The sequence below is a fragment of the Myotis myotis genome, unplaced genomic scaffold (assembly GCF_014108235.1).
Source record: "Myotis myotis isolate mMyoMyo1 unplaced genomic scaffold, mMyoMyo1.p scaffold_m19_p_6, whole genome shotgun sequence".
NCBI classification, from domain to species: domain Eukaryota; kingdom Metazoa; phylum Chordata; class Mammalia; order Chiroptera; family Vespertilionidae; genus Myotis; species Myotis myotis.
In genome coordinates this window covers 68,819,314-68,844,096 of record NW_023416368.1, presented here as the reverse complement: position 1 = coordinate 68,844,096, position 24,783 = coordinate 68,819,314, and the positions used below count along the sequence as shown (strand labels likewise).

The 24,783-nt window shown below is 43.7% G+C and overlaps 1 protein-coding gene across 8 annotated transcripts in view; it reads left to right on the top strand.

Annotated features, from left to right (window-relative positions):
- The window catches only part of SH3RF1 (SH3 domain containing ring finger 1), a 220,736-nt gene that overhangs the window by 149,436 nt on the left and 46,517 nt on the right, over positions 1-24,783 (top strand). For 6 of the 8 annotated variants that reach the window (XM_036314162.1, XM_036314161.1, XM_036314159.1 and 3 more), the window contains 2 exons: positions 6,667-7,037; positions 9,409-13,297. In XM_036314162.1, the coding sequence (XP_036170055.1) occupies positions 6,667-7,037; positions 9,409-9,592 (555 nt within the window). In that variant the 3' untranslated portion in view covers positions 9,593-13,297. Of the gene's footprint in view, positions 1-6,666; positions 7,038-9,408; positions 13,298-15,324; positions 17,762-24,783 lie in introns of those variants that run through there. The other 2 variants (XM_036314158.1, XM_036314160.1) reach the window with 2 other exon arrangements.

Genomic DNA, 24,783 nt, shown 5'->3' with positions numbered 1-24,783 from the left:
TATATTTTTCTTTGAACTTTTAAAATCAGTTCTTTTAAACTTTAGAGTTCAAATCTAACTATAGAGAACTTCTTTTTGAGTGCTTACCTCTAAGTTCTCAATGTTTCTGCTTCACCAGCCAAAGCTCTTTACCCCTTACCTGCTCGCTACTTTGCTGCCCCCCGCCCCAACCACCATTTGTTGATCAGAATTAGATCCAAAGTTGCAGTTTGTTCAACTTTCTGTGAGATTAATTTATCAGAATGTCAAGGACAAAGTGTATCAGAGATTCTAGTTGCAGTTGAAACTTCCAGCCAATATATAGGTATTTGATCATTCCCTCTTTATTTCTTCTTCTTTTGTCATTTTGTGATCACCCACTGCCTTAAACTGTCCAGACAGTGTCAGGTGTGTCTCCCAAATGATAGCTTGTCAGTTGCCCTCTTCTTTCCTCTGTACCTGAATGCTCTGCCATGGCTACCTCTGGTGTGCCATGGAGCGTGTACCTTTTCCACGTGCACATGGGGCCATTGCAGCCCTGTATCAAACTGAGCTGTTCCATTGAACAATGTTTTATTTGAAAGCCCTATATCACAGTCTCAGAAACGTGTTTTTGTCCTTGACTTAAGTCTCTAACTAATTTGGTCTGGTAACTGCATTCTGTGCTTTGATAAGTAGGCATCTGAAGCTCTGTAACATCTTTCCAAACATCATTTCAGTGATGTCTGGTCAGAATCCTGGGCCTTCCTGCCATTGTTGTTGTTCTTTCTATGAGATTTCTGATGTCTTCTGCAGTTAACAGTTTAACATCTTCATCCGGACATTTTTCTAACTTCATATTCTGTTTAAAGGCTTCATTATTTGGTCAGCTAGTCTCCAGGCAAATGAGTTTGCCAATCCTTACGAGATGCTCATGTATATGTATGTGGGTGTGTGTGTGTGTGTGTGTGTGTGTGTGTGTATAATTGTGTTTTCTTATTATTAAAAAATTTAATTATACATATTTATTTAGAAGTTAGAGAAAACCTAAATATAATCCAAGAATTCAAAGAAAGTCATTAATATTATTGTGTATATGTGTTTTCCCCCTAGATACCAAAATATAAGAAATATTATTTTGGTATAGTAAGCTTTCATCTAGAAAATAAAATCGTTTTCTTCGGCAACAGTTATGTAATTAACTGTTTTTATATACTCTCTAAATTCTGTTAAAAGATAAAGTGGGGTATATTTTACAAATTTAAAGAGTTTATATGAGCAAATACCTATTAAAATCAGGCAGCGCCCAACCAGAAGTGGTCAGGAGAGCTCACCAACAAGAGTCAAAGGCAAGACTTTTATAGAGAAGACAGGAAGCAAAGCCAGGAAAGTTTTTGATTGGCTATAGCTTAAGAAGTTGCCTTACTTGGGAAAGCCTAGTTGGCCGTTTGTGATTGGTTGTCCTTAGGTTTTGATTTCTTAACCTTGAGGCATTGACAGGTTTAGGTTTTGGTTTGCTACTGCAGGCTGCTCAAGCACTATGCAGTGATGGCGAACCTTTTGAGCTCGGCGTGCCAGCATTTTGAAAAACCCTAACTTAACTCTGGTGCCGTGTCACATATAGAAATTTTTTGATCTTTGCAACCATAGTAAAACAAAGATTTATATTTTTGATATTTATTTTATATATTTAAATGCCATTTAACAAAGAAAAATCAACCAAAAAAATGAGTTCGCGTGTCACCTCTGGCACGCGTGTCATAGGTTTGCCATCACTGCACTAGAAGCACCTCAGTGTAATGGCCGCTAACTTAATTTAGCAGTTTTAACCCTCACATCAGAAGAAGAGAAGAAACCACCTCTACTGCACCACTCTACCCCAAGTGCTTCCATGTCCCACCCCGCTTCCTGGTCTGGGGACGCTTCAGGGGTCTTCTCTGACGTTGACAGTCCTTCCCAGAGGAGTCAGCAGGAGCGGTGTTGGTTCTCGGCCACATCCTTGTTGTTCCTGAAAGGCAGTATTTTTACAAGAGGTCTCAACATTTAGTGCCTCAAACCTCCCACCCAAATTCCTGATGACTCTCCCTTGAGCTAACCACAGGTTTTCTTCAATCAATCCGCTAATGTTTGAGGACCTTTGCTATTATTCTCAGTTTTCTTAAGAAGAAGGACCATCTGGTTTTTAATAGCCCATTTTCTTCTATCCTGAACACATGTCCTTGAAGTCCCTATGGATCACTCTTTGCTCACATGGTCTTCCTTTCTCCCCAGTTTTTATTTTGCTGTCAAAAATGAGATGGCCTGGCCTGGCCGGCATGGCTCAGTGGGTTAGCGTCGACCTATGAACCAGGAGGTCACGGTTCGATTCCCAGTCAGGGCATATGCCCAAGTTGCAGGCTCGATCCCCAGTGTGGGCTGTGCAGGAGGCAGCCAGTCAATGATTTTCTCTTATCACTGATGTTTCTCTCTCTCCAGCCCTCTCCCTTCCTCTCTAAAATCAATAAAAATATATTTTTTAAAAACTTAAAAAACTGAGATGGTCTGTGGGCTTCACCATTTCATTTTCTTAAGGAGAAGCCCATCCACACTTCCTGGTAAGTGGTTGGAGTCACTGCTGCTGCCCCGGCCAACAGCTGGGACTCAGACTAGGTCTGGACAGTGCAAATCTGCACGCGGAGTTTGGCTCATGGTGACCTTGGTGATCAGCAGCCCTGGGTCAGTGTGTCTGCTCTTGCCGTCCATTGCACAGAGTAAACTGCTTCTACAGACGTTGCCTGTGCAGAAGTCACAGAAAAGTAGGGGCTTGGTTCTAGTATAACCCCTTCCTAGCAGTGTGATTCTAGGCAAACTTAGGGAGATTTAGGCAATGAGAATAGCATTGATCCTATCTCATCAGGTGGATGGGTGTAAGGAATACATGTGGAAATCTTTATAAAATGCATTAAGATTTTTGAATCCAGTGGTATTTAACCATCTCTAGAATATCATATGGCCTTTCCCTCTTTCTGTGCACGTTAAAAAAAAATGCTTTCCTGCCTCCTCTCCCACTTCCAGACAGCACCTCCTCCACCCCCTGCACATTCTCTCTCCCCTGACCCTGCTTTATTTTTCTACAGAGCACCAGTTTCACAGCCATGATGGTGTCTGTCTAGAGAATGTAAACTGCTTGTTGTCTTGCCCACTACTGTATTCCCAGAGCCTGGCACATTGTTGGTTCATACATGACAGTCATATCTGTTAAGAGAATGAGTGATTGTTACTAGACAGTCGTATGAATTAAATTTTTGAAATTCCTTACCTAAGAACAGTGACTCTGATTATTAGGAGTCTGACTGCATAGATTTTTGATGACCAATGGCCTGGAAGACTATTTACCTTTCGCTACTTTCTCTGTACATCTGAGGGCAAGGAGAGGAATAAGAGGAAGACTCAGGGGTAGAATGTGGTTAAATTGGCCGTTGCTCCTATGAGATTTATTTTTGCTTGGGAAGGAGCTTTGACTTGATGTTTCCCATATTGTACTCATTTTGTGTCATGTGACTAATAGGAAGTTATTAAGTTGAGGTTCACAAATTATTTTTATATGTAAAATTATTCTTCCTGTTACCTGGTGATTATTTTCTGGCCCAAATAGTTCTTTCCCCCGCCCCGTTTTTTGTTTTGTTTTGTGTTGTTGTTTTTTGTCTGAGAAGCCATTTTAAATCATCAAATCTTCTGATGAGAAAATGATGACCATAACATTATTTTGTCTATGAATAATTTCTTGGGAAACCCACAAGAGAAGAATTATTAAGGCTTATGTTCAAAGATATGTCCCCCCCCTTTTTATGCATGCTCACATAACATTTAAAAAACTGCTGAGATGTAGTCTTTATTAATTCATCTGTAGTTTTCTGCCCCTGGATTTTGAAAAAGCAAAGGCTCCGGGAGATGATAAGTATCTGAGTTTGCAAAACGATCTCTTCCATGTGCACCTTGTTCTGCTAACGTAGAAAACATCGGAATATGATATTAAAAGCACAGCATCTGGGAACAGGGCGGAATCTTTGCCATGTGAATACCCAGCCCTACCCGCGCACCCCGCAACAGCACCTAATCCTCCACCGCCTGCTCCTCGGATCATCGGCAGCGGCTGATGATGAGAACACATCCCGAGAAGCCATTAGCGCAATCTGTATTTAATGTGTTTAATCATTTTAGATGAACCAAGTCATCTTTCTTCTTAATCACTTTAGAGGCTGTTCCCTGGGCGCCCTTCAGTTAACTGATATTTTTCTGAGTGCCCAGACTGAGCTTTTAAAGAAACATCTTTAGCTGAGGCTTGCTGAGATTGCAGTTTATCAATGGACTTGATGTTCTCAGTAGGACTGTAGGGGTCCGGGGATTAGAGAGTGCTTTCCTGCATCCTGGCAGAAACAGCTGGAAGCTGAGGCTGGCTGCTGCTTTAGATGTGGAGCCAGTGAATGGTATTCTTTCCCTGCCCATTTTCCAGCCCCCCAGACCTCAGGCTCCTTAAAGAATGGCAGCAGCTCCAACAGGCTTCCATCAGCCCACTTCATTGGCCATTGTGTAGAGCAGTGGTTCTCAACCTTCTGGCCCTTTAAATACAGTTCCTCATGTTGTGACCCAACCATAAAATTATTTTCGTTGCTACTTCATAACTGTAATGTTGCTACTGTTATGAATCGTAATGTAAATATCTGATATGCAGGATGGTCTTAGGCGACCCCTGTGAAAGGGTCGTTCGGCCGCCAAAGGGGTCGCGACCCACCGTAGAGGGAAGTCTTTATCGCCACTGGATGATCCAGAAATAGCCCCTTCCTTTAGCCCTGGGATGCGCTAAATATTTCCCTTCCTCCCACCTGCCTCATGCTCTCGCGGTCTTGGCCTCTCGGCTCAGGAGGTGCCGGGCTCGGCCCCAGGCAGGCACTGGGTGTGATGCACAGGTGTATGAGCTCCAGGCACTGCGCTCAAGCAGGTCGTCCAACTTTATAGGCTCATTTATTGGAACGCATAGAGTAACCCGTTGGCAAATGTGGAGTTAGTTACATGAAGCAATAGCAAGGAAGGTGCGTTGAGGCCAGGCCTTAAAGAGAAATGCAAAAGGGTCTTCCTCTGGCTGGGGTGGGGAGGAAGGGGGTCCGCCATCGATGGATTGGCTCTTCTCGTCGGCAGCCCGCATTGGGCATGGACAGAAATGTCTTGCCCCTCCTCTGTTTCTGACCCAGGAGTTAGCACACACTGTGAGCCACGTTAGGATGGTAAACAGGCCTGTGGCGCACTCTCCCCAAGTGCCTTTCGTTGTCTGATAACTGATTACATTGTCGCTTCCTTTTTTCCTGCCATTCGGGGTCGAATGGAACTATGTCATTATGAAGTCGAACTCTTCCCCAATGAATTTCCACTGGGTATGAACTGACTCATATTCCCAAGAAAAAGTTCTTATTGTTATATCTCTTTGTGGGCCCCTCATAATTCTGTTTTTCTATTAGTGGACCTTAGTAATAATTCCCATTTGTCTATAGAGTTTTCTAAAGAATTGCTTCTATACGAAATGTTTTATTTTCAAGCCATGCTTCCATTCAGATGACTTTATAATGTAGTTGACATCTTAGTAAAGCAGTTTAAAATGATGATTGCTACCTATGTTTAGTCATCAGAAAGAACATTGAGCCCTGGCCGGTGTGGCTCAGTTGGTTGAGCTTTGTCCTGTGCACTGAGAGGTCATGGTTAGATTCCTGGTCAGTACACGACAATGCTCAGTCCCCAGTAGGGGGCGTGCAGGAGGCAGCCAGTCGATGTTTCTCTCTCTCTTCCTCTCCTTCCCTCTTTCTCTAAAATCAATCAAAAAGTATTTTTCTTTAAAAAAAGAACATTGACATTTAAGGCTTGGAAATGAAGGGGAGCTGGCTCAAGATCTGGTTTTCTGAGAGGAGCAAAGAGCAAAGATGTCAAAAGAGACAAAGATTCAAGAGAGAGCTTCTGTGGAGTGCTATTGCTGGGGGAAATTCTTATTTGTACACTTACTTGCAAAAAGAGACACAGTGGTTTTTATTGTACTAAAGCTTTCTTTAACTCTCTGTAGAATTGCTTTTGGCTTTCTAAACAAGGAGATATTTGCACAATGGCAGTGGTTTGACTTCAGTTGTTTTTGGCTTGTTAAACTGTATAAGGATGGCATGTGAGAAGTAGGTTAGCCCTTAACTCTGATCAAGACATCACTATGATAAATATAAGAAGTCAAGTCTGCAGGTAGAGATTAAAATGCGATTAGGTTTGTGTTTAATTCAGCATGCAACAACTAGAGACAGGATAGGCCAAATTTCAGGGAATTAAATCCGTAATCGGAGATCTCCATTTTGTTCTAAAAATAACGGCCTCTGCCTTCACCACATCTGAGATGTGAATCGGTGAGTTTTTTTGTTTTACATCTTTTTCATCTGCTTATCCTACCTCAGTAGAAGGTAGTGATGAACAATGGAATACCCCAAACAAGTAAAAACTTGCAGGCAGAAAGGGAGAAGAAAGAGAAGCAAATGGTTGGGTTAATATCACTCAAAAAATGGACAGGTAGATCTTGGATAACCAAATAGCCACAGGAATAATTTTAAAAGATCAAACCAGAAGTTGAAACTGTAGTGCCCTATAGATTATAACACAATGGTGCTGTCAGTTTTCAACTAATGCACTTTTTTTTTCTTTTTCTAGAAAGAAAGAAAGGGTTTGTTGAAGTTGCTTTCTGGCGCCTCCACCAAACGGAAGCCCCGAGTGTCCCCTCCAGCCTCACCCACCCTGGAGGTGGAGCTGGGTGGTGGTGGCGGTGGCAGCGAGTTGCCTCTGCAGGGAGCAGTGGGTCCGGAGCTGCCGCTAGGGGGCGCCCACGGCAGGGCGGGCTCCTGCCCCATGGATGGAGATGGTCCCGCCCAGGCGGTGGCTGTGGGAGCAGCTCTGGCCCAGGAGGTCCTTCATCGCAAGACTAGCTCCCTGGACTCTGCCGTTCCCATCGCCCCACCTCCACGACAGCCGTGCTCCTCCCTGGGCTCCGTCATGAATGAGTCTAGGCCTGTTGTGTGCGAAAGGTGAGTTCAGTGTTTTCCAGCAGAAAACTAAGAAATGCATGGCAAGCTTTATGCTGGCATATTTATCCTGACATTTATGATATTTTCCCACATCCTCCCCTCTTTTTTTTTTTGAACTAAGTATGTAATCACAACCAAGCGTTGGCTTTCTTTTACCACTTGCTGGAACATACTCTAGTCCCTGCTTTTCCCTCCTGTGTGTCTTTCATGGGTGTAGGCCTCCCGCCTTCTTTTGGTGTATTTTCTCCAGACAACCAATCCAGAATGGTACCTTGGATGGAATTCGTCAATCACTGGAAAGTTGTTCATATCTATCCCTTCTTCTTGCTCCTCTTCTGTCGCCAACAATTGCGCCCTTGTGTCATCCTTTCCCTTTTTTCACTAGTACCTGCTACTTGTAAAGCAACCGGAGAATTCTGGCAACTAAGAGGATTCTCTTTTTATTCTTCCTGAGCCAGAAAAGAGTGGCTCTGTTCTCGAGACCTGCCACCCCTCTGGACCCAGGGTCTTGGCTCAGCTACACTCTGAGCGATGAACCCTGTTTGAGGGATTCTGGCCTTGAATAACAATTACAAATGTGAGCAGATCTGTTTGATACAGTCACTGGGGGTCTAGGAGTGCATTAGGAAAGAAAATATACTTAGTCAGACAAATATCTGCTGGGATTCTGTGAACTGAAAATGAAGCACTGTTGGTGCCACAGGAAAACATCGTGAAATACGCTAAACATAGCAGACTGTTTTCACATAACGCATAAATATATAAACATTTTTTTCAGAGTGTCACCTGGTTCATTGTTTCTATAAGCTTGAGGCCCCGTGGCCCTGCATTTCATAAGCAAAGCAGATTTCTCATTTGTGGAGATGGTGCCTTTTAGATAGCATTTCCTATTGCGGATTCAAAATCTTACTATCCAGGTGTTCCACTTTAAAATGACTTAAATGCTCCTAACTCGGTATTTCAGATGAACATTTGTACCCACCAAAATCTGAAGCCTTCATTCATATATTTTTGGGCATATTTTTTTTAACCAATAAATAAACTGCAAAAGAATAAACTTCAAACAACCTATGTACATTAAGTACACAGTACAAAATTTATTGTGTGTTTTTATAGTGAGGCGAGATAATTTTCTGTAATTGTAATCCTTATAAAACCAGTCTTTGCCATCGGTGAAATCATTCGGCCCCTCCCCTGTCTGCTGTGCTCTTGGCGAAGCTTTGGGATTTTGTCCTGAATGCACGCCCTCCTTTATCCTGACAGCAGCCTCTTTTCCTGCAGCCTCACTCTGCTTTCCAGGGATGGAGCCTCTGTCCCTGGAGGGAGTCCAGCGACTTGTTTACTTTCTTTTGGCCACAAAGGCTCCTCCTCTCCCCACCCCCAGGCATTGAGCTGCAGTTTTTCCTTCGTGCCTTGAATCACTCTCTTCTTTTTCCTGTCATTTGGGGTGTTTGTGTGACTGTTCTGAGTGCTCATTCACTTTGCCCAGACTCTCCCTTGGCACTGGCCCGGGCACCGCTCTCCCGCCCCCTTTTATGTGTTCCTTTTCAGTCGCCAGATGTCCTCCATCTCTGTGGCTTCTGCACTCCAGCCCCTTCCTCTGAGAGGAGCTCATTTCTTGCAGCAGGCTCCCGCTGTTCAGTGCCGCTGAAAAGGGGAACAGACAGGTGACGGCGGTTCAGGGAGTGCGGGGCGCATATCAGAATGGGAACGCGGAGACTTTGATGATGGGACAGATGGGCACGGGCACTCTGGAATACCCTGGCACTGTTTTTTATAGGACCATTTCCATTTTTTACAAGTAGGAAAGGGGCCTTTGGGGAAGATTTCTGCCCAAGTTTATATTTTTATAACCCACATGTTCAGTGGAATATTAAATGCAATAGCCTGACCAGCTTTTCACAGCCCCTTTAGCCTTCCTACCATGATGGCGATAATATTTATTTAACTTAGAGTCCTCAGTCTGCATGGCTCTAACAACGAAGGGAAAAATGTGTGGAAACAAGTAGTAAGGGAAAACATCCTATTATTCACTGAGGATGAAATTTTTTTGCCAACTGTATCATTTTAATATTTCAAAACTTTCAGCACAAAAGTGCTTAGTGCTAAAAATGAAGGGAAAATGAACTTTCCCATCAGTATGATTCAGAAAGAGTTTCAGGATCCTGGATTCCTTGATTCACAATCTAACTACCCACAACTCCTGCCCTAACAGTAGAGACTACCTGTGGTTCTCTTGGTAGAATTTTTACTGATAAAATTTCAGGGAACTGTTTTTCAATGGATAGTCCTGGCACAGTACGAGATAGGATCCAGCTGCAGATGGCAATGAGAACAAGCATACAATTTCTTCTCAAACCCCATCTCATAGATCTCTAGAGGAAAAGACTGTGACGACGGCAGCCAGCGCTGTCAGAGAAAGAAGCCTCCGCATGATAGGAAGACTAGAAGAGCCTCACAGTGAGGAAGGAGGGGCCTTGAGGTGTGTTGACAGGTCCTGGTGTCAGCTGAGAGGATTCTCTGAGGAACAAAAGGATTCTTTTGTGTTTGTCTGAGAGACTGAAGAAAACAAGCAAGAAATAACGCTCTATCCCGGAGGCAGCAAATGTATAATTGATGACAGCAAAAATAATAGAGCAAGTATTTGGGGCTCTACTTTAGACGGATTGAGGGGAAAAAAATAATCAGAAATTGCAAACAGAAAGTGGAAATAAAATATTTCAGAAGAGATGGCAAATAAAAGAAAGCATATATGACAACTTTTTTTCTTCTTCTAAAAAACACATACATAAAGGGCTTAAGGAGACACAGCAAGTCATCTCTGTGTATATTTGTAAGTTTAGGAATTAAATTGATAGCCACATACCTATAAGCCCACCTCCTAAATTAGAAAAGAACCTGTGATCTTTGATCAGGGATTAAACGAAAATACTTGGAAACATACAAATTGGATAGATTGGATTTACAGAAAGGTAGTCAGCTTAACCAGCACAATCAATTTAAGTCGGTGACAATGAACCCACGGGGTGAAGCAATGGACATAATTTGCTTGGACTGCAAGCAAACTGCAGAGAGAGCTCGTATGGTTTTGCTAGTAAAATATACTTAATTGGCTGTTAGATTGTTATAGCAACTAACAGAAAGCAGTGAATGGTTACCCATCCAGACCAGGGTAATGGGCAGATGCTTCCAAGAGCCACCGGGGACCCAATTTGGGCTATACCAGGGGAGATTAGAAACAAAAATGTATCAACGACAGAGAATGCAAGAGAGGCCAGAAAAAATAAAGGAAATGGAAAATGTATACTAATAAAGATTGCAAGTGCCCATTTAGATCGAAGCCAGAACACCACAGCCCAAACCAGGAAGGTGGGCATTGGGAAGCCAGTGGAACTTCTTTACATAGCAAACTTCTATTCCTCCCATTCCACACGGAAACTGTCGCCAGAAACTGAGCCAGGGTCCACCAGCCACAAGGGGCAGAGGCCCATTCACAGCCGCGTCTGTGAGCCACACTGCCTCCCAGGGGCTCCATTCAAGGGAGCAGGGGGTACTTTCCAACAACCACAGTACCATTTTTCTCTAATCTTTCCATTATTTTTATTCACTCATTCATTCATTCATTCATTTATTTTTAACATCGTGATGAAAATATACATAAAATATGCCATTCCTTCCATTTCAAATTCAGTGGCATTAAGTACTTCCACAATGTTGTATAACCATCACCACGATCCATTTCTAGAATTCTTTCATCATTTTAAACAGTTTCATCTTAAACTGAAACTCTGCGCCCATTAAACACTAACTGCCCATCCCCTCTCCCAGCCCCCGTCAACCACTAACTACTTTCTGTCTCTATGAGCTTGACTAGTCTGTGGATGTGTGAAATTGGGTGATATTATCCTTTTCTGGGTGGCTTACTTCACTTAGTATAATATTTCAAGATTTATTCATGTTGTGTACTATGTGTCAGAATTTCATTGCTTTTTAAGGAGCTTTATACATTTTAAAAAGTAGTTTTGCTGTATAATGAGGCCTTTCCTTTTTGTCATTCAGCATGCTTATTAAGAATTATCATATGTACTGTGCTAAGTAGCATGAGACATACAAGTGAATTATCATCATCTCACCCCTCAAGCAGCTTACAGTCTAGTAGAATAAATGTGCTAGGGATGTAGATGGCAATAATACCATGTAGACTGGGCCAAGTGCCATAAAAAACATACATGAGCCCTGGCCGGTTTGGCTCAGTGGATAGAGCGTCGGCCTGTGGACTCAAGGGTCCCAGGTTCGATCCCTGCCAAGGGCATGTGCCTTGGTTGCGGGCACATGCCCAGTAGGGAGTGTGCAGGAGGCGGCTGATCGATGTTTCTCTCTCGTCAATGTTTCTGGCTCTCCCTTCCTCTCTGTAAAAAAGTCAATAAAATATATTAAAAAAAAAAACAAACATACACGAGGCCTCTGGAATCTGGTCAAGCATGAAATTACTTCCAGTCATGGGCCTTGAGAAGGTCTCACCAGGGAGATTTGGAGGGCCTGATTGGGTCTGGATGGGCAGAGAGGTTGTCAAAGGGAGTTCCCCATGAGTTAACGCCTTTTTAACTCACTACAGTCCATGAGCCAAGGTATGGAGTCGGGGAGGTAAAGGTCATATCTGGGGGACGTGTTCAGGTTTAGACAAGTGTTTGGTCCGCTCATGGAGATAACAGTAACTACAGCTATGAAGAGGAGGCCGGGTCATTGAGGGCCTGAGGATTAACCTTGCAGGCATTGAGAAGATGGGAACGATTTTTGAGCGACAGATAGCTGCCAATGGAGTTGACAGTTAAGGAAATGAACGTGTTCAGTGTAGAATGGAGTGGGGCCCGGAAGAGATCTGAGGCAGGGAGGACAGGTAGGTTATTTGCCCAGGTGGGAGGTAATGAGTTCGTCCACAAATGATGGTGGCCGTGACCATAACGAGGAATGGATGGGGTGCAGATTTTGAGGGTGGATCAGCAGGTCCCACGGAGGTCATGGGAGAGAAGTCTTTGACTCCGGAGGTTCAGACCTTCCCAAAAGCCCTATCCCACTGAAGACAAGCATGATCCGAGTGAGGCGCAGGGTGCAGCCGCAGACGGGAAGGGCCGCCACAGCTGCGCCTCACATCTGTTTGTTGGTCTGTAAACTTTCTACTTGGCAAACCCGCTCTGTGCCTGAGATGGCTGGCCAGTTGTGCCCAGGATTTGGCTTTAAGAGTTCGTATTAGAAATCTGTATGCAAACTACCTCGCAAGGCTCCAGGCCAGAATCGGAGCTGGACGATTTCTAAGTAGAGTCTGTGCCTGCTGCACCTGGGAGTCTTCATGCAATCAAGGCTGTGTCACAGTTTCCATTATGCGCATGGTGTCTCCTTCCACCCCCCAGAGGCTTAGAACTTAGCAGCGAAAATGTGCTTCCCCTGGGAACGGAGCAGGAAGATTATGTTCTTAGCCCGGCAGCAGTTATAGTTCAAAAAAATGTTGACAAAATTGGTTTAGTGCATTTTGTAAGATGCAAATATTCATCTAATTCACTTCAAGTTTCTCGAGAACTATTTTTGTTTCATTTTCCCTTGAAGGCAGCTCGCAGAGAACTGGTGGGGAGCACATTTCATCAAACATCTACTCTGAATGGGATCTGAGTCACTTGTGCACTTTTTCCCCCAGAATTATAAAGCTTTGTTTAAATTTTAACTTTCCCCAAATGGCAACTATTTACATTGCTTTTTATATGGAATTTTAGCATGTTGGCAACAGACTTGAGAAATCTCATTTGGATTCCTTCCTTTAGATAAGTCCAAGAAGAAAGTATTGGTCTTGCTTTTACAGATGTAAAGGTTTAGAAAGAATTCCAAAACCTTAAACTATACCATTCTAAAGTTTGTCAAGTCTCATTATCAGGCAGTTTTCCTTTAGTGTTCTGAATCTGTTTCTTGGGTAGAGGTGGCCAGCTTCTGACTGGCCCATTCATCTCCTTGGAGCACCAGGCCCCTGCCTGCTTTGGCCGAATGCTCATGCTGGGGTGTGAACTACGTGAGCATCGCACTTATGATCTCACGACATTACGTGATAACACCTGTTTAACTCACTGCAGTCCTACTCTACAGACAAGGAAACTGCGACCAAGACATGTGAGGTAATTGGCCCGAAGTTAATCTGCTCCCAATGACCTCTACGGCTGTGTTAGGCCCCAGGCCAGGGCTCTCCCCAATGCCATGCCTCCGCCCTCATCCCATGTTTGGTTGAACCCTAAGCCTTGTGGTCTATAAATATTCATGTTTGAATTGGCTGAACCTTTTTTTTTAGAAACAATAAGCCAGCCCCCTTGCTGTGCGTTTGCTTCAGATCTTGGAGGATAATTTGCTCTGTTGCCCAAAGTAGCTCTGGAATTGTTTGGGCGGTCACTAGACCTTTGCAGAGATGCCTTTCTAATAGAGCAATAGCCTAATACTCTCCCTGTGGTCCTTCTTAATGCGAATAGATTCTGTTTCTTATGGGTAGGAGATTGGTGAAACTAGCCATCTTCTGAAAGGGCTAGGCTCTGATGGGTTTTATGAGTTCGGGGCAGTGTATAGAATTTGTTCTGCCGGTCATGTTTTAAGCCATAACATTATTTACTTACAGTCAAGAGTGGGTCCTATAACCTTCTGCTGTGTAACAAGTTACCCCTAAAATTTAGGGGCTTAAAGCGATAAACATTTATTATCTCACAGTTTCTGTGGGTTGGGAAGTTGGGAGCAGCTTATCTGGGTGGCTCTGGCTTAGGATATTTCTCAAGAGCACACCCCAGATGTCTGCCTGAGCTACAGCCATCTGACAGTTTGACTGGGCTGGGACTGCCTTCCCCGGTGGCCCACTCACTCATATCACTATTGGCGAGCAGTCTTGGTTTTTGGAATGGCACCGCAGGTACCCACCAGGTGGTCCTCTCCATAGGGATGATGGATTTTATCACAACATGGCCGCTTGCTTTTTCCCAGAGCACATGACCCGAGAGAGAGTAAAACAGAAGCCACATGCCTTTTATGACCTAGCCTCCAAAGTCGCACACGGTCATTTTCACAGTGGATGATTGCTCACACCGTGTGTCACCATCATTGTGGGAGGAGGCTACATTAGATGTGACTACCAGGGAGCAAGGCTCCCCGGGACCAGCTTGGAAGCTGACTACCGTGCACCACTGTTTTCCCCTTTGGTTGGGAGAAGCAGGAGAGGTGTGAAGGGGAGCATTAATGCTGGAAAAATAAAAAGGGATAAAAGGATATAGAGCATAGCCCTGGTTGGTGTGGCTCAGTGGTTAAAGCGCCGGCCCACGGACCAAAGGGTTGTGGGTTTGATTCCTGGTCAAGGTCATGTACCACTCTCTCTAGAAATCAATGGAAAAAATACCCTCGGCTGAGGATTTTAAAGAAAAGGATATAGAGCATAAAACAACCCCCCACTCCCCCCCCCCTCTCCGCCCGCCCCTTTTCTGGCTTCCGTGGCTGCTAACCATCATTTTGCAGAAGTAGACCAAGGAGCATGGAAATGGGATAGATAACATTAAATCAACAGGGCTTCTGGGGTTTATAAGTGATAATGACTCCTTTTCCTGCTAATGGGAGTTGGGAGCCAGTAGAGAGCAGACACAGTTACTGCACTAATAGAGATCCGAATGTCAGCCTTGTTCCTGATTGTGTTGGACTGAACTTGTGGCCACAGTCTTCCCCTCCCTGCCTAGACCTTAGGACAGCCTGCCCGAGGGAGATTTTGAGTGTGTAAAGCAGGTGAGCTTTCTTAGATTTGCCGCCTCGCCCCTGTCAAGCCCCAGTGTCAGGGACACAGAGAGGCCGCCTTGGAGACCAAGTCCAGAAGGCAGGCCTGAGCCTGGCCACTCGAGCTGACAGCATGACGGAGAGGCCGGGCACAGCCCCTGGGCCGAGGCAGGCAGAGCAGAGAGCGCTGGCGCCATCAGTGTCCCCAGTCAAATCCACTCCTTTCTTCTTGAGAAAAGAGAAGGACAATACGCTTTTTCTTCTGTGCTATAAATGTTTGAGGGGGACAAGATGGCTCTCTGTCAAGGGCATTCATATAAACCAGGCCGGGTCATCCATTCAGCATATCCAAACCGTCCACACCAAGTCTCTGCTTCACAGCGCACAGTTGTATGTTGAGTGGTTTTACAGACATTATCAACAAAACCCATGCTGCTTCCCCTTCTGCTATGCACACCATTCTTGTCACTGCTTGCAATGGCCTTTCCTAAAATCTCTCTCTCTTTTCCAGGCACAGGGTGGTGGTGTCCTATCCTCCTCAGAGTGAGGCCGAACTTGAACTTAAGGAGGGAGATATTGTGTTTGTTCATAAAAAACGAGAGGACGGCTGGTTCAAAGGCACGTTGCAACGCAACGGAAAAACTGGCCTTTTCCCAGGAAGCTTTGTGGAGAACATCTGAGGAGACTCACCTTGGGAATGCTTCAAATCCTATCACTCCACAAGATAGCACAGCGCGATGTCACGGGAAGAGCACATCGGTGGACTTCTAGGTGGCCGGGAGACGAGCGGAGGATGGGCGTGTGACCCCAGGGCCCCAACACATGTAGACCAGCAAGCGGCGTGACGAGAGCGTGGTTGTGGGTTTTGTCACTCTGGATTCGGATGCGGAAGGTGTGCCTTGTACTGTCTGATTGACTCTACAGAGAAACCTTTTTTTTTTTTAAAGATATATAGCTAAAATGGACAATTGTTTACAAGGCTTAACTAATTTATTTGCTGTTTTAAACTTGAATTTTTCTTGTTATAGATCAATTCTTTGGGTTATGATTTTAAGGAATTATTAATTTATGAAATGATAGTTAAGGAGAAGCTGGATTCTCTCCTGTTGAGAGCAAGAGATTCTTTTTAACAGAGAATGAACTCCCCCTTCCCCACACCGGTGTTTTTTTGCCTTTTTTTTTTTTCTTTTTCAAGACAGAAATGCCAGTTCTCTGATTTGGTTTTCCTCTTTGGGAAACCAAAATGTGCAACTGAATCAGTACCAATAAGGGCCTGGGGTTGGGAGACAGAAACTTGAGAAAAGAGACGTTAATGATTGCTTGTCTTTCTGGTTTGGTCAGGAATCGCCTTAAGACCTAGTCCTCGATTTAATTTTGTGGGTTTTTTTAATTTTCCAAGAGTGAAAGCGATGAAGCGATAAGGAAGAGTAAAGCACAACCCTTGAACAACGACAAAAAAAAATGTATTCAGAAATCAATTTAGTTTTATAAGAGAAGCAGCTCGGTTTCATTGGTTGGCAGTTGGAAAATCTGAAGTTGGACTCCTCTCTGCGGATGGCTGTGAAATGTCATGTGCCCGTATTACCTTAAGTGGTCTGCATGCCCAGGACACAGTGAAGCGTTTGTGAGATAGTGGTGGTCCGTGATGCACTCGTGCGGAAGTCAGTGGCTATGAGAAACACTGTGAAACGTTTACATACACCCATCGTGAGTCCTTTCCCACGTGTGCATGTGGCTGGGTTGGTTCCCACAGTAATGTCTGCTGTGCATGGTCTGTATATTTCATTGCAATTTCCTGTCGAGGTGAGTTTGTGCTCGGAATTGACCGATGCAGGAGCTGGGAAATAAACAATACTCTTTTCTCTACCCCAAAGCCACTACTGACCAATTTCTCTGAGTACACTCCCTCTCTCCCTGGCCAAGGTATCCATCGGCCATGACACAAGTGATTAGTGAAAATGGTCCTTTATCCGTGCTCCCAGCTGCGGAGGGATGTCAGGGGTGAGCCAGGAGGCCGCTGCTCTCACTGTTCTCTCGCAGCCCTGGGAGGCTTGGCGCAAGGGAGGGTGCCCACACCTTACAATTGTGGCGGGATCCAGCTGAGCCTGTCTTTTTATATCCGTCCTTTGATGTCATCGGCCTCTTCTTCCCATTTCATTCCTGTGCCACGCAGTCGTGGGTCTGAGTAGTCCTAAAAAGCAAAACAAAAGGAGGGAAGACAGCCTGGGAGTGAATGAAATCATTGCCACAGTTTCCTCATGAGCAAACAAACACAAAAACCTTTTTATTTCTTACTTTTAAGAATTACAACTGGGAAATGGAAACACGAACAGAAAAGTCTTCTTGCAACAGCAGGAGGTTTCATGGTCTTAAAAAGATATACGATGTGGTTAAAATGAAATCATTCCTAAATTAACCATTTTTTTATAAGACACTGTACATTATGTTCCTGTGTGTTGAATTTTTTAAAAAATACTTTACTTGGATATTCATGTAATATATAAAGGTTTGGTGAGATGAACTTTAGTTAGGAAAAAAAAAAGCTGTCATCAGCTTTCATCTGTGTAAGTTGACACCAATGTGTCATAATATTCTTTATTTTGGGAAATTAGTGTATTTTATAAAAATTTTAAAAAGTAAAAAGACTACTACAGGTTAAGATAATTTTTTTACCTGTCTTTCCTCCATATTTTAAGCTATGTGATTGAAGTACCTCTGTTAATAGTTTCCTGGTATGAAGTTGGTTAAAATTTCATCTGTCAATAGATCACTTAGATAATATAATGTATGGGTTTTTCTATTGGTTTTGGGGGGAGACAATAGCTGGAGATTTTGTAACAAGGGCTTGTTACACGTTGATAGGGTGGTGATTAAATTGCCATTTATCATGTTAATAATTTGAAGACTGGAGAAAAGGTTCAGGATTAAAATTTGATGTTCATCCTTTACATGCCCCTTGTGTCAGTCCTTAAAATTCTTTTCTTTTTTCTTTTTTTATCTGGGACATATTTTACTTAGTTTCTGCTTCATGCAAAATTCTTTGCATGCACCTCAAACAGGAAATATCTACAATAATCGTTTTGGTGGTTTTACTACATTTTACCTCTCCGACTAACAAATGTTCTTTGGTTAGTTCCCCCAAGAAGTGTAGTGTCTTCTTAGAGCTTGTGGAGTTTCACCAAGTGTAATCCTTCTGCTCCCTCCCCCTTGCTATGGTGACTGCATAGCCTGGACCGCTCGCAGCCTTGTCTTAGCCATAGAAAGAGCGCCAGACCTGCAAGCAACTGAGTGATAACCCGTGGGCCTCAGCAAGGCCTGGGAACATAACGTGTGATTTTAATCTTTCATGGAATGCCAACAAGTCGTAAGGTTAGAAGGGCCATGTATGTCATTAGAATATATTTTCCTCTTTAACTTTTAGTTTCTATCAAATTACTTATCAGAATGAAAAATCAGGAATTCTAGGTTGTATCATAGCTTTGCCAAAAAAATCTCTCTTTGTAACCGCTTGGACAAGTCAATTATTATTTAGTTTCTTCCGGTTGGTACTCTGTGTACCTCCCTGGGTGAAGATGAGCAAAGGAGACAATGTCACTGTTTTGAAAAGTGCTATTTTAATATGTGGCCTTACTTTGATCTCTGGTTTCAAATATTTCATCTCCCTCCCTTGGAGTATATGCATATAACACCTTTACTGGGGTCTAATTGGATTTAGAAGGAACAAAGTAAGGTGATGTTTCCAGCTGCTATGCATTTCGTTTTCTGTTCATAATGATAATAAGACGTTTTTCATGCCTCTGTAAGTTCAGGTGACTATTTCAATCCAGAACTCTAATCATTAGAATTCAAGCTTAGAACATGCTTTTAATACACCAAGTTGTACAGCTCATTGTGTGTATCCATGTAAGTTTTTACAAATACGTTTTCAAGCAGTTAAACGATGTCCTTACCAAGGTAGCATCCTATTGAAATGACTCCTTTGCAGGAAAAAGAATTTGCCAACCTACCACAGTAATTGAGAGGATATTTACAGAAGAGATTAGCCAGTGTCCAGGCTTAGCAAGGTCTCACCCCTCACTCCCTCCTGTGAGCTCCTGGCTGGAGTGGCTATGCTGGGGGTGGGGGCTTTGCTTGTTCCTGGCAGTCAATCACCTGGGACAGGACAGCTCTTCGAGTGGAAACCAACCATTGTGAAGCGTGACAGTGTAAAATACCCTCCCTCTGGTTTACAAATGGACGTTTCTCTTGTGTTTCCTATTAATAACTGTCTGACATGGCTCTTTCCATTTAAAAGCACCACCTTGATTTCACTGAATGCAAATTCTTATTGTACTGCAACGATCCAGATCCCCAGGAACCAGGTTGAAGGGACCTGCAGCGAGTGGCATTCATCTTTGAGCCATCATCCAGTACTATTATTATTGGGTCAGACCACTTTTAGCCTTAATGCCAACCCTCTCAAGATAGCTGTTGTAGGCAAGAGAGGCAACAAAACAACAACAACAACAACTAAGACTTCTTCACAGAGCAAAGTGTGTGCGCAAGTAAGATGTAAAATTCTGAGTCCTTGTGGCACTATGGCTAGAGGCTTTCTCCAGCCCTTTCTGCAGATTCTCAAGCTTGGCTTTCCAGAAATCCAGTTATTTTTGAAAGTGGAGTCTCTGAGAGAGACTGTTGAAGATCATTAGATCACAAGACCTAATTGATAAGGCTAACAGTCTAATAGCAGTTGTAAATTTATCTTTGATTGCTATTTCAATGTTTGGATTCTCTGAATATATACTATGTTATGAGAGCATAGAGCAGTGGTTCTCAACCTTCTGGCCCTTTAAATACAGTTCCTCATGTTGTCACCCAACCATAAAATTATTTTAGTTGCTACTTCATAACTGCAATGTTGCTACTGTTATGAATCGTAATGTGAATATCTGATATGCAGGATGGTCTTAGGCAACCCCTGTGAAAGGGTCGTTCGACCACCAAAGGGGTCGCGACCCACAGGTTGAGAACCGCTGGCATAGAGTATAGGGAAATAAACTTCATCAGTACCTGTTATGTAGAGCAGTGCTGTCCAGTAGAAGTTCTGCTCTGGAAAGCGGTGGAAGTGTTTTAGGTCTGCGCTTTCCATTCTGGTAGCCACTAGCCTAGCATGTGCCTCTTAACCCTTGAAAGGCAGCTACGGTGACTGAGGAACTGAACCTCTCATTTGATTTCATTTTAATTAAAATTTATAAATATTTATATGCGTATAAATGGCTACCGTATGAGACGCTGCAGTTTTGGAGAATAAAAACCTATTGCTAAATGAGTATCCAGAAAAGGGATAAAAGAAAAGGTATACTCTACCCACCCTCTGCTTTGGAGGCACCAACTTGTAAGTTAAAGCACACAGAACTTGATTGTGTTAGAAACCCGCCCGAGATAATGTGAAAACATCCTAACTTTGAGCAGTACAAATTATTTCTTCAATTTTTTAAAAATATTTTTTTATTGATTTCAGAGAGGAAGGCAGAGGGAGAGAGAGAGAGAAACATCAGTGATGAGAGAGAATCCTTGATTGGCTGCATCCTGCCAGCCTACTGAGGATCGAGCCCACAACCCGGGCATGTGCCCTTGACCAGAATCAAACCCAGTACCCTTCAGTCCTCAGGCCAATGACCTATCCACTGAGCCAAACCAGCGAGGGCTAGTTCTTTAATTTTGATAGTTTTTTCCTTCCTCTGCTCTACCCCCCTGCCCCTCCCCCAAAAAAGATGAAGCTGAAGATTAGATTCAAGAAGAAAATTGGGGGATTTTGCCAGAGTCTTATGGTATGGCTGGTGGCCCAGTGCCTTCTATTCAAGCAGAGACCCTGTAAGTCCTCAAAGGCCAGGTCTCATCTTGATTGTAACTTTCACCGTGATCTTGAATCCACTAAGGATCACCCCAATAAACACAGGACTCCCAAAGCTGTTCAGATGATGGGATAATGTGTCTACTGTGATCTTAATGAGCATTGTCTCCGCAGATGGAGTTGGGGTTAATAGAGGGGGAGGGGGGAGGGGAGGAAGGAATGCTCACCCAGTAATTAAACATGAAATACCACCTCTGAAACAAAGGCCATGCTTCTTATTCCCCAACCCCTGAGCAAGGTCAGTTCAAGTGAAGGCCAGCGCCTTATCTTTCCAATCACATCCATTTCATTTCTTTGGCTGGCGAAAATTGAAAGCTTAATGGAATTACCTTTTCCCTTTTTTTAAGCACTCTAGGGTGCTACAAGACATAAAGCAAAAACGTCCCTTTGAGTAAAACCAATTTTCTTATAAATTATATCACAAAAGCACACTCAATAAACTCCCTAAAGGCAGAAACAAAGTCAAGACTGATGCTTGGCTGCCAGCTCACTCCTTAATACACGCTAATTCAATCATCACCTGGGTCTCCATTGTAACCCCCGGTTTTCCTTTTTTAACAAAGGTCTAATAAGAAGTTCTGTAAAGAAATGATGCTGATTGAGAATCCTGATTTTTATTTTGGGAGGGGGTATGGATTTTGTGGGGGAAAGTCCTTTTTATATTTTAGGAGATACCGGATGACAGCACCACCGAACCTTGCGGGTCTTTTGTGTGACACATGGGTGGCTTTAAACCTCTCCTTATCCAGTGAGACCATCTTGGTTGTGCAGATCCTCTGTGTACAGTAAAAGAAGATGAACATAGCCCGGCCAGCATGGCTCAGTGGTTGAGCATCAACCTATGAACCAGGAGGTCACAGTTCGATTCCTGGTCAGGGCACATGCCCAGGGAGTGGGCACAATCCCCAGGAGGGGGCGTGCACAGGGCAGCCGATCAATGATTCTCTCTCTCGTCATTGATGTTTCTATTTCTCTCTGCCTCTCTGAAATCAATAAAAACACTTTTAAAAAAGTAAAATAAGATGGACATAGAGAATAACTTGAGACATGGTGCTTAAAAGTGGCTCGTATATTATGTAGACCCCACAACGCTCAAGCAGCCAAGCCCACGCACCTGCTAGGACACAAGTCTGAGGTAAGGAGTGAGGACCGGTTCCTCCATTCCTTCTGGAAGGAAGAGCTAGGCCCTCGCAGACAGGAGGAACTGTGGAAAGCCGCCCGCTCCCTCTCTTCCTCTGGCCACCATGGCACTGGGACCATCTCCATATATAGCCCACACGGCTCATTCTGGGGTAGCAATTGTGGATTCCTGTGATGTGGTGATGGTTGCAGAAATCAAAGCGGGGCTTGAATTTCTACTCTTTAAGCTGAAATGTTCTTTCCTGTGATTTATTTACCCACCAAGACAGATGTGTGGCATTGGCAGATTATCAAGTCAGCAGCCCCTATAATAAAACCGAAGTGAGTGAAGCTTTCAAGAAGAAAGAAGGTCGCAAAAGAAATGCTGCACAAAAGCAAAGCTGTAATAATCTCCCCTCCATCTGCCTTCACCGTGGCTGAGGCATGGAGAAAGCAGACCCAGAACTTGCAGAATCAGACGTTAGCCTTGGATTCTGAGTTCAATTCTGTTCCTCACCCTTGGATTCTGTTCCTCACCCTGGAGAAGGCCTTTCTTCTTTCCTTAAGAAAAACTGTGTTTTGGATTATTTCTTTCTCATCTCACTGCCTGTCTCTGTGTCTGTCTCCATCTCTGCCGGCCCGTACCCTTCTCCACCCCCTGCCCCTGCCACTGCCCCACTCTTTGCAGTGTTGGTGTTGGGTAATGGAGGTTGGTGTCTAGTGGAATAATCCATGAACGAGTGTCCTCAGCGAGAAATGGCCTACCAACTACCCCCCTTCAGTCCATCTGAGGAGCCATTGACATTTTTGTTGTTTGTGCCTTTTCTCTCTTTAGTTTTGTTTTATCAAGTCGTCATCGGGGTCTGGGAAGACAGCACAGCTGAATCATAGGGGAAAATGACTTAAATGATTCCATTTTCAACTCGGATTCTGACGGAGCTGAATATATTTCTGAGTTGTCTGAAATGAATACACACGTGCCCCCCTATATTTCAAACTCATGTATTTATTGGGTGGGTTCTCACAAACCACTGTATTTTTAGCTAGCACCGTGATAGGTATTATGAAAGATACAGAAGCAATGCTTTTTTATCCAACTCTTTTATTTGGAGATGAATTACAAGAACGTAGACACTAAAAATGGTGAAAATGAAAATAGGTAAAATGTGGGGTCCTGGAGCACAGGAGACTTTCAAGAGAAGGGATAATTCAGAAGAAATAAAAGACACCGTCTTGTCCTCAACGAGTCTACAGTCTGGTTGTTCAGAAAACACAAACTGAAAATTATAAGAAAGATTAGAGGACAATGCATCGTGATAGTAACTTCAAGGTAGAGATCACAAATACAGTATGAGCTCAGAGGAGAGGGAGAGGCAGGACTAAGTTTTAGACAAAAAGGTGATGGGACCTGGACAATGAATGGAGAAACTTTGAGGAGTTATCAGGAAGTGAAGGACTTAGGGGACAGGATGTCGAGCACAATAGCTCCACACCAGTCTGGCCGGAGATGGAAAACCCATGACTCAGGCAGAAATGTGGGGTTTTTTTTGTTGGTGTGTGTGTGTGTGTGTGTGTGTGTGTGTGTAGTTAGTTTAGGCCAGGTACTAAGAAATGTGTGGGGTGTTTTTTTTTGCAGAAATGTGTATTTTTTTTGTAGTTTAGGCCAAGAATGTGTGTGTGTGGTTTTTTTTGTTTGTTTTGGTTTGGTTTGGTTTTTTTTGTTTGTTTCCTTGTTTGTTTTTGTTAGTTTAGGCCAGGTATTAAGAAACCTGTTGATGTTTTTCAGAAATGTGTATATATATTTTTAGGAATGTGTATTTATTTATTTTGTAGTTAGTTTAGGCCAGGTACTGAGAAGTCATGAAAGCCAAGCAGAAGTATTTACGTACCTTGATGCTGTGGAGGTTTCCTGATACAGAAGTGACCTACAACAGCCTGTAAGATGAGGAGCAGGGAGTTAGGGAGTCAGGGACAGCATGAAGAGGTGGGGGCTTATATCATTGGGGAGAGGGGAGTGCAGAGGGAATGATGAGGAAAGTAAAGCGAGAAGAGACGTTTTTGGAAAAAAAGTTAATTGGTGGCTGAATGAATATAGGAAATGGAACGATGAAACCAGAATCACATCTGCCATCTCCATCAAGACGAGCCTTTGAGGGGGTGCAGGCACTGGATGGAGAGTATTTCCAGGTAAAAATGGTAAATTTTATTTTGGAAATATTGAGTTTGAGATGATTGCAGGAGTTCAAACGGTAAATGCCTATAGGCAGCTGAAAATACAGACTTTAAGTTAAAGAAAGTTGACAGTGAGAAAAAATCTCAACTGGGTGATTCTGAACTCCTTCAAGGAGAGGGGGACCAAAGGCTGCTTCTGGGGAAGGTCATGGGCAGGCGCCTGCGTGGAGGGGACATCACATAGCACTTCCTTCCGGCAAGAGCAGGAGGGCAGGAGTGGGGGGCGGGGGGTCAGGATAAGTCACACATCCAAGAACCAGGAGAGCTGCTCCAGGAATGGTCAACAGGATCCATCACAGCAGAGAGAGGAACTGAGGAAGTTCCTATTTCCCAATTTCCTCGCACATCGCTGACAATCCCAACTGAATCCCCAAACGGGACGTTGCATTTGACCTTCTGAGAAATCCTGCTCAGAATGCTTTGGAACCGAACCAAGAAGTTCTTGGCAGCTGTCCTGACCCCTTTCCCTCCTCTGTTTAAAAAAAGAAAAGAAAAAGAAAAAAAAGGAAGAAAGAGGGAGGATAGGGAGGACAGGGAGGAAGGGAGAGAGAAAGAGAAGGAGCGAGGGAAGAAAAGAGGGAGGAAGCTATTCCTCTTGTGGAAAAGAATGTAAAGATCGTGTAGACCCAATCCAAGTGGAAATAAACGTTCTGTGCTCTTAAAATGTGATTGTGAATGGCATGTAAATCCTGCTGGCAGGTCATATGGGGACTAACATATAAAAAG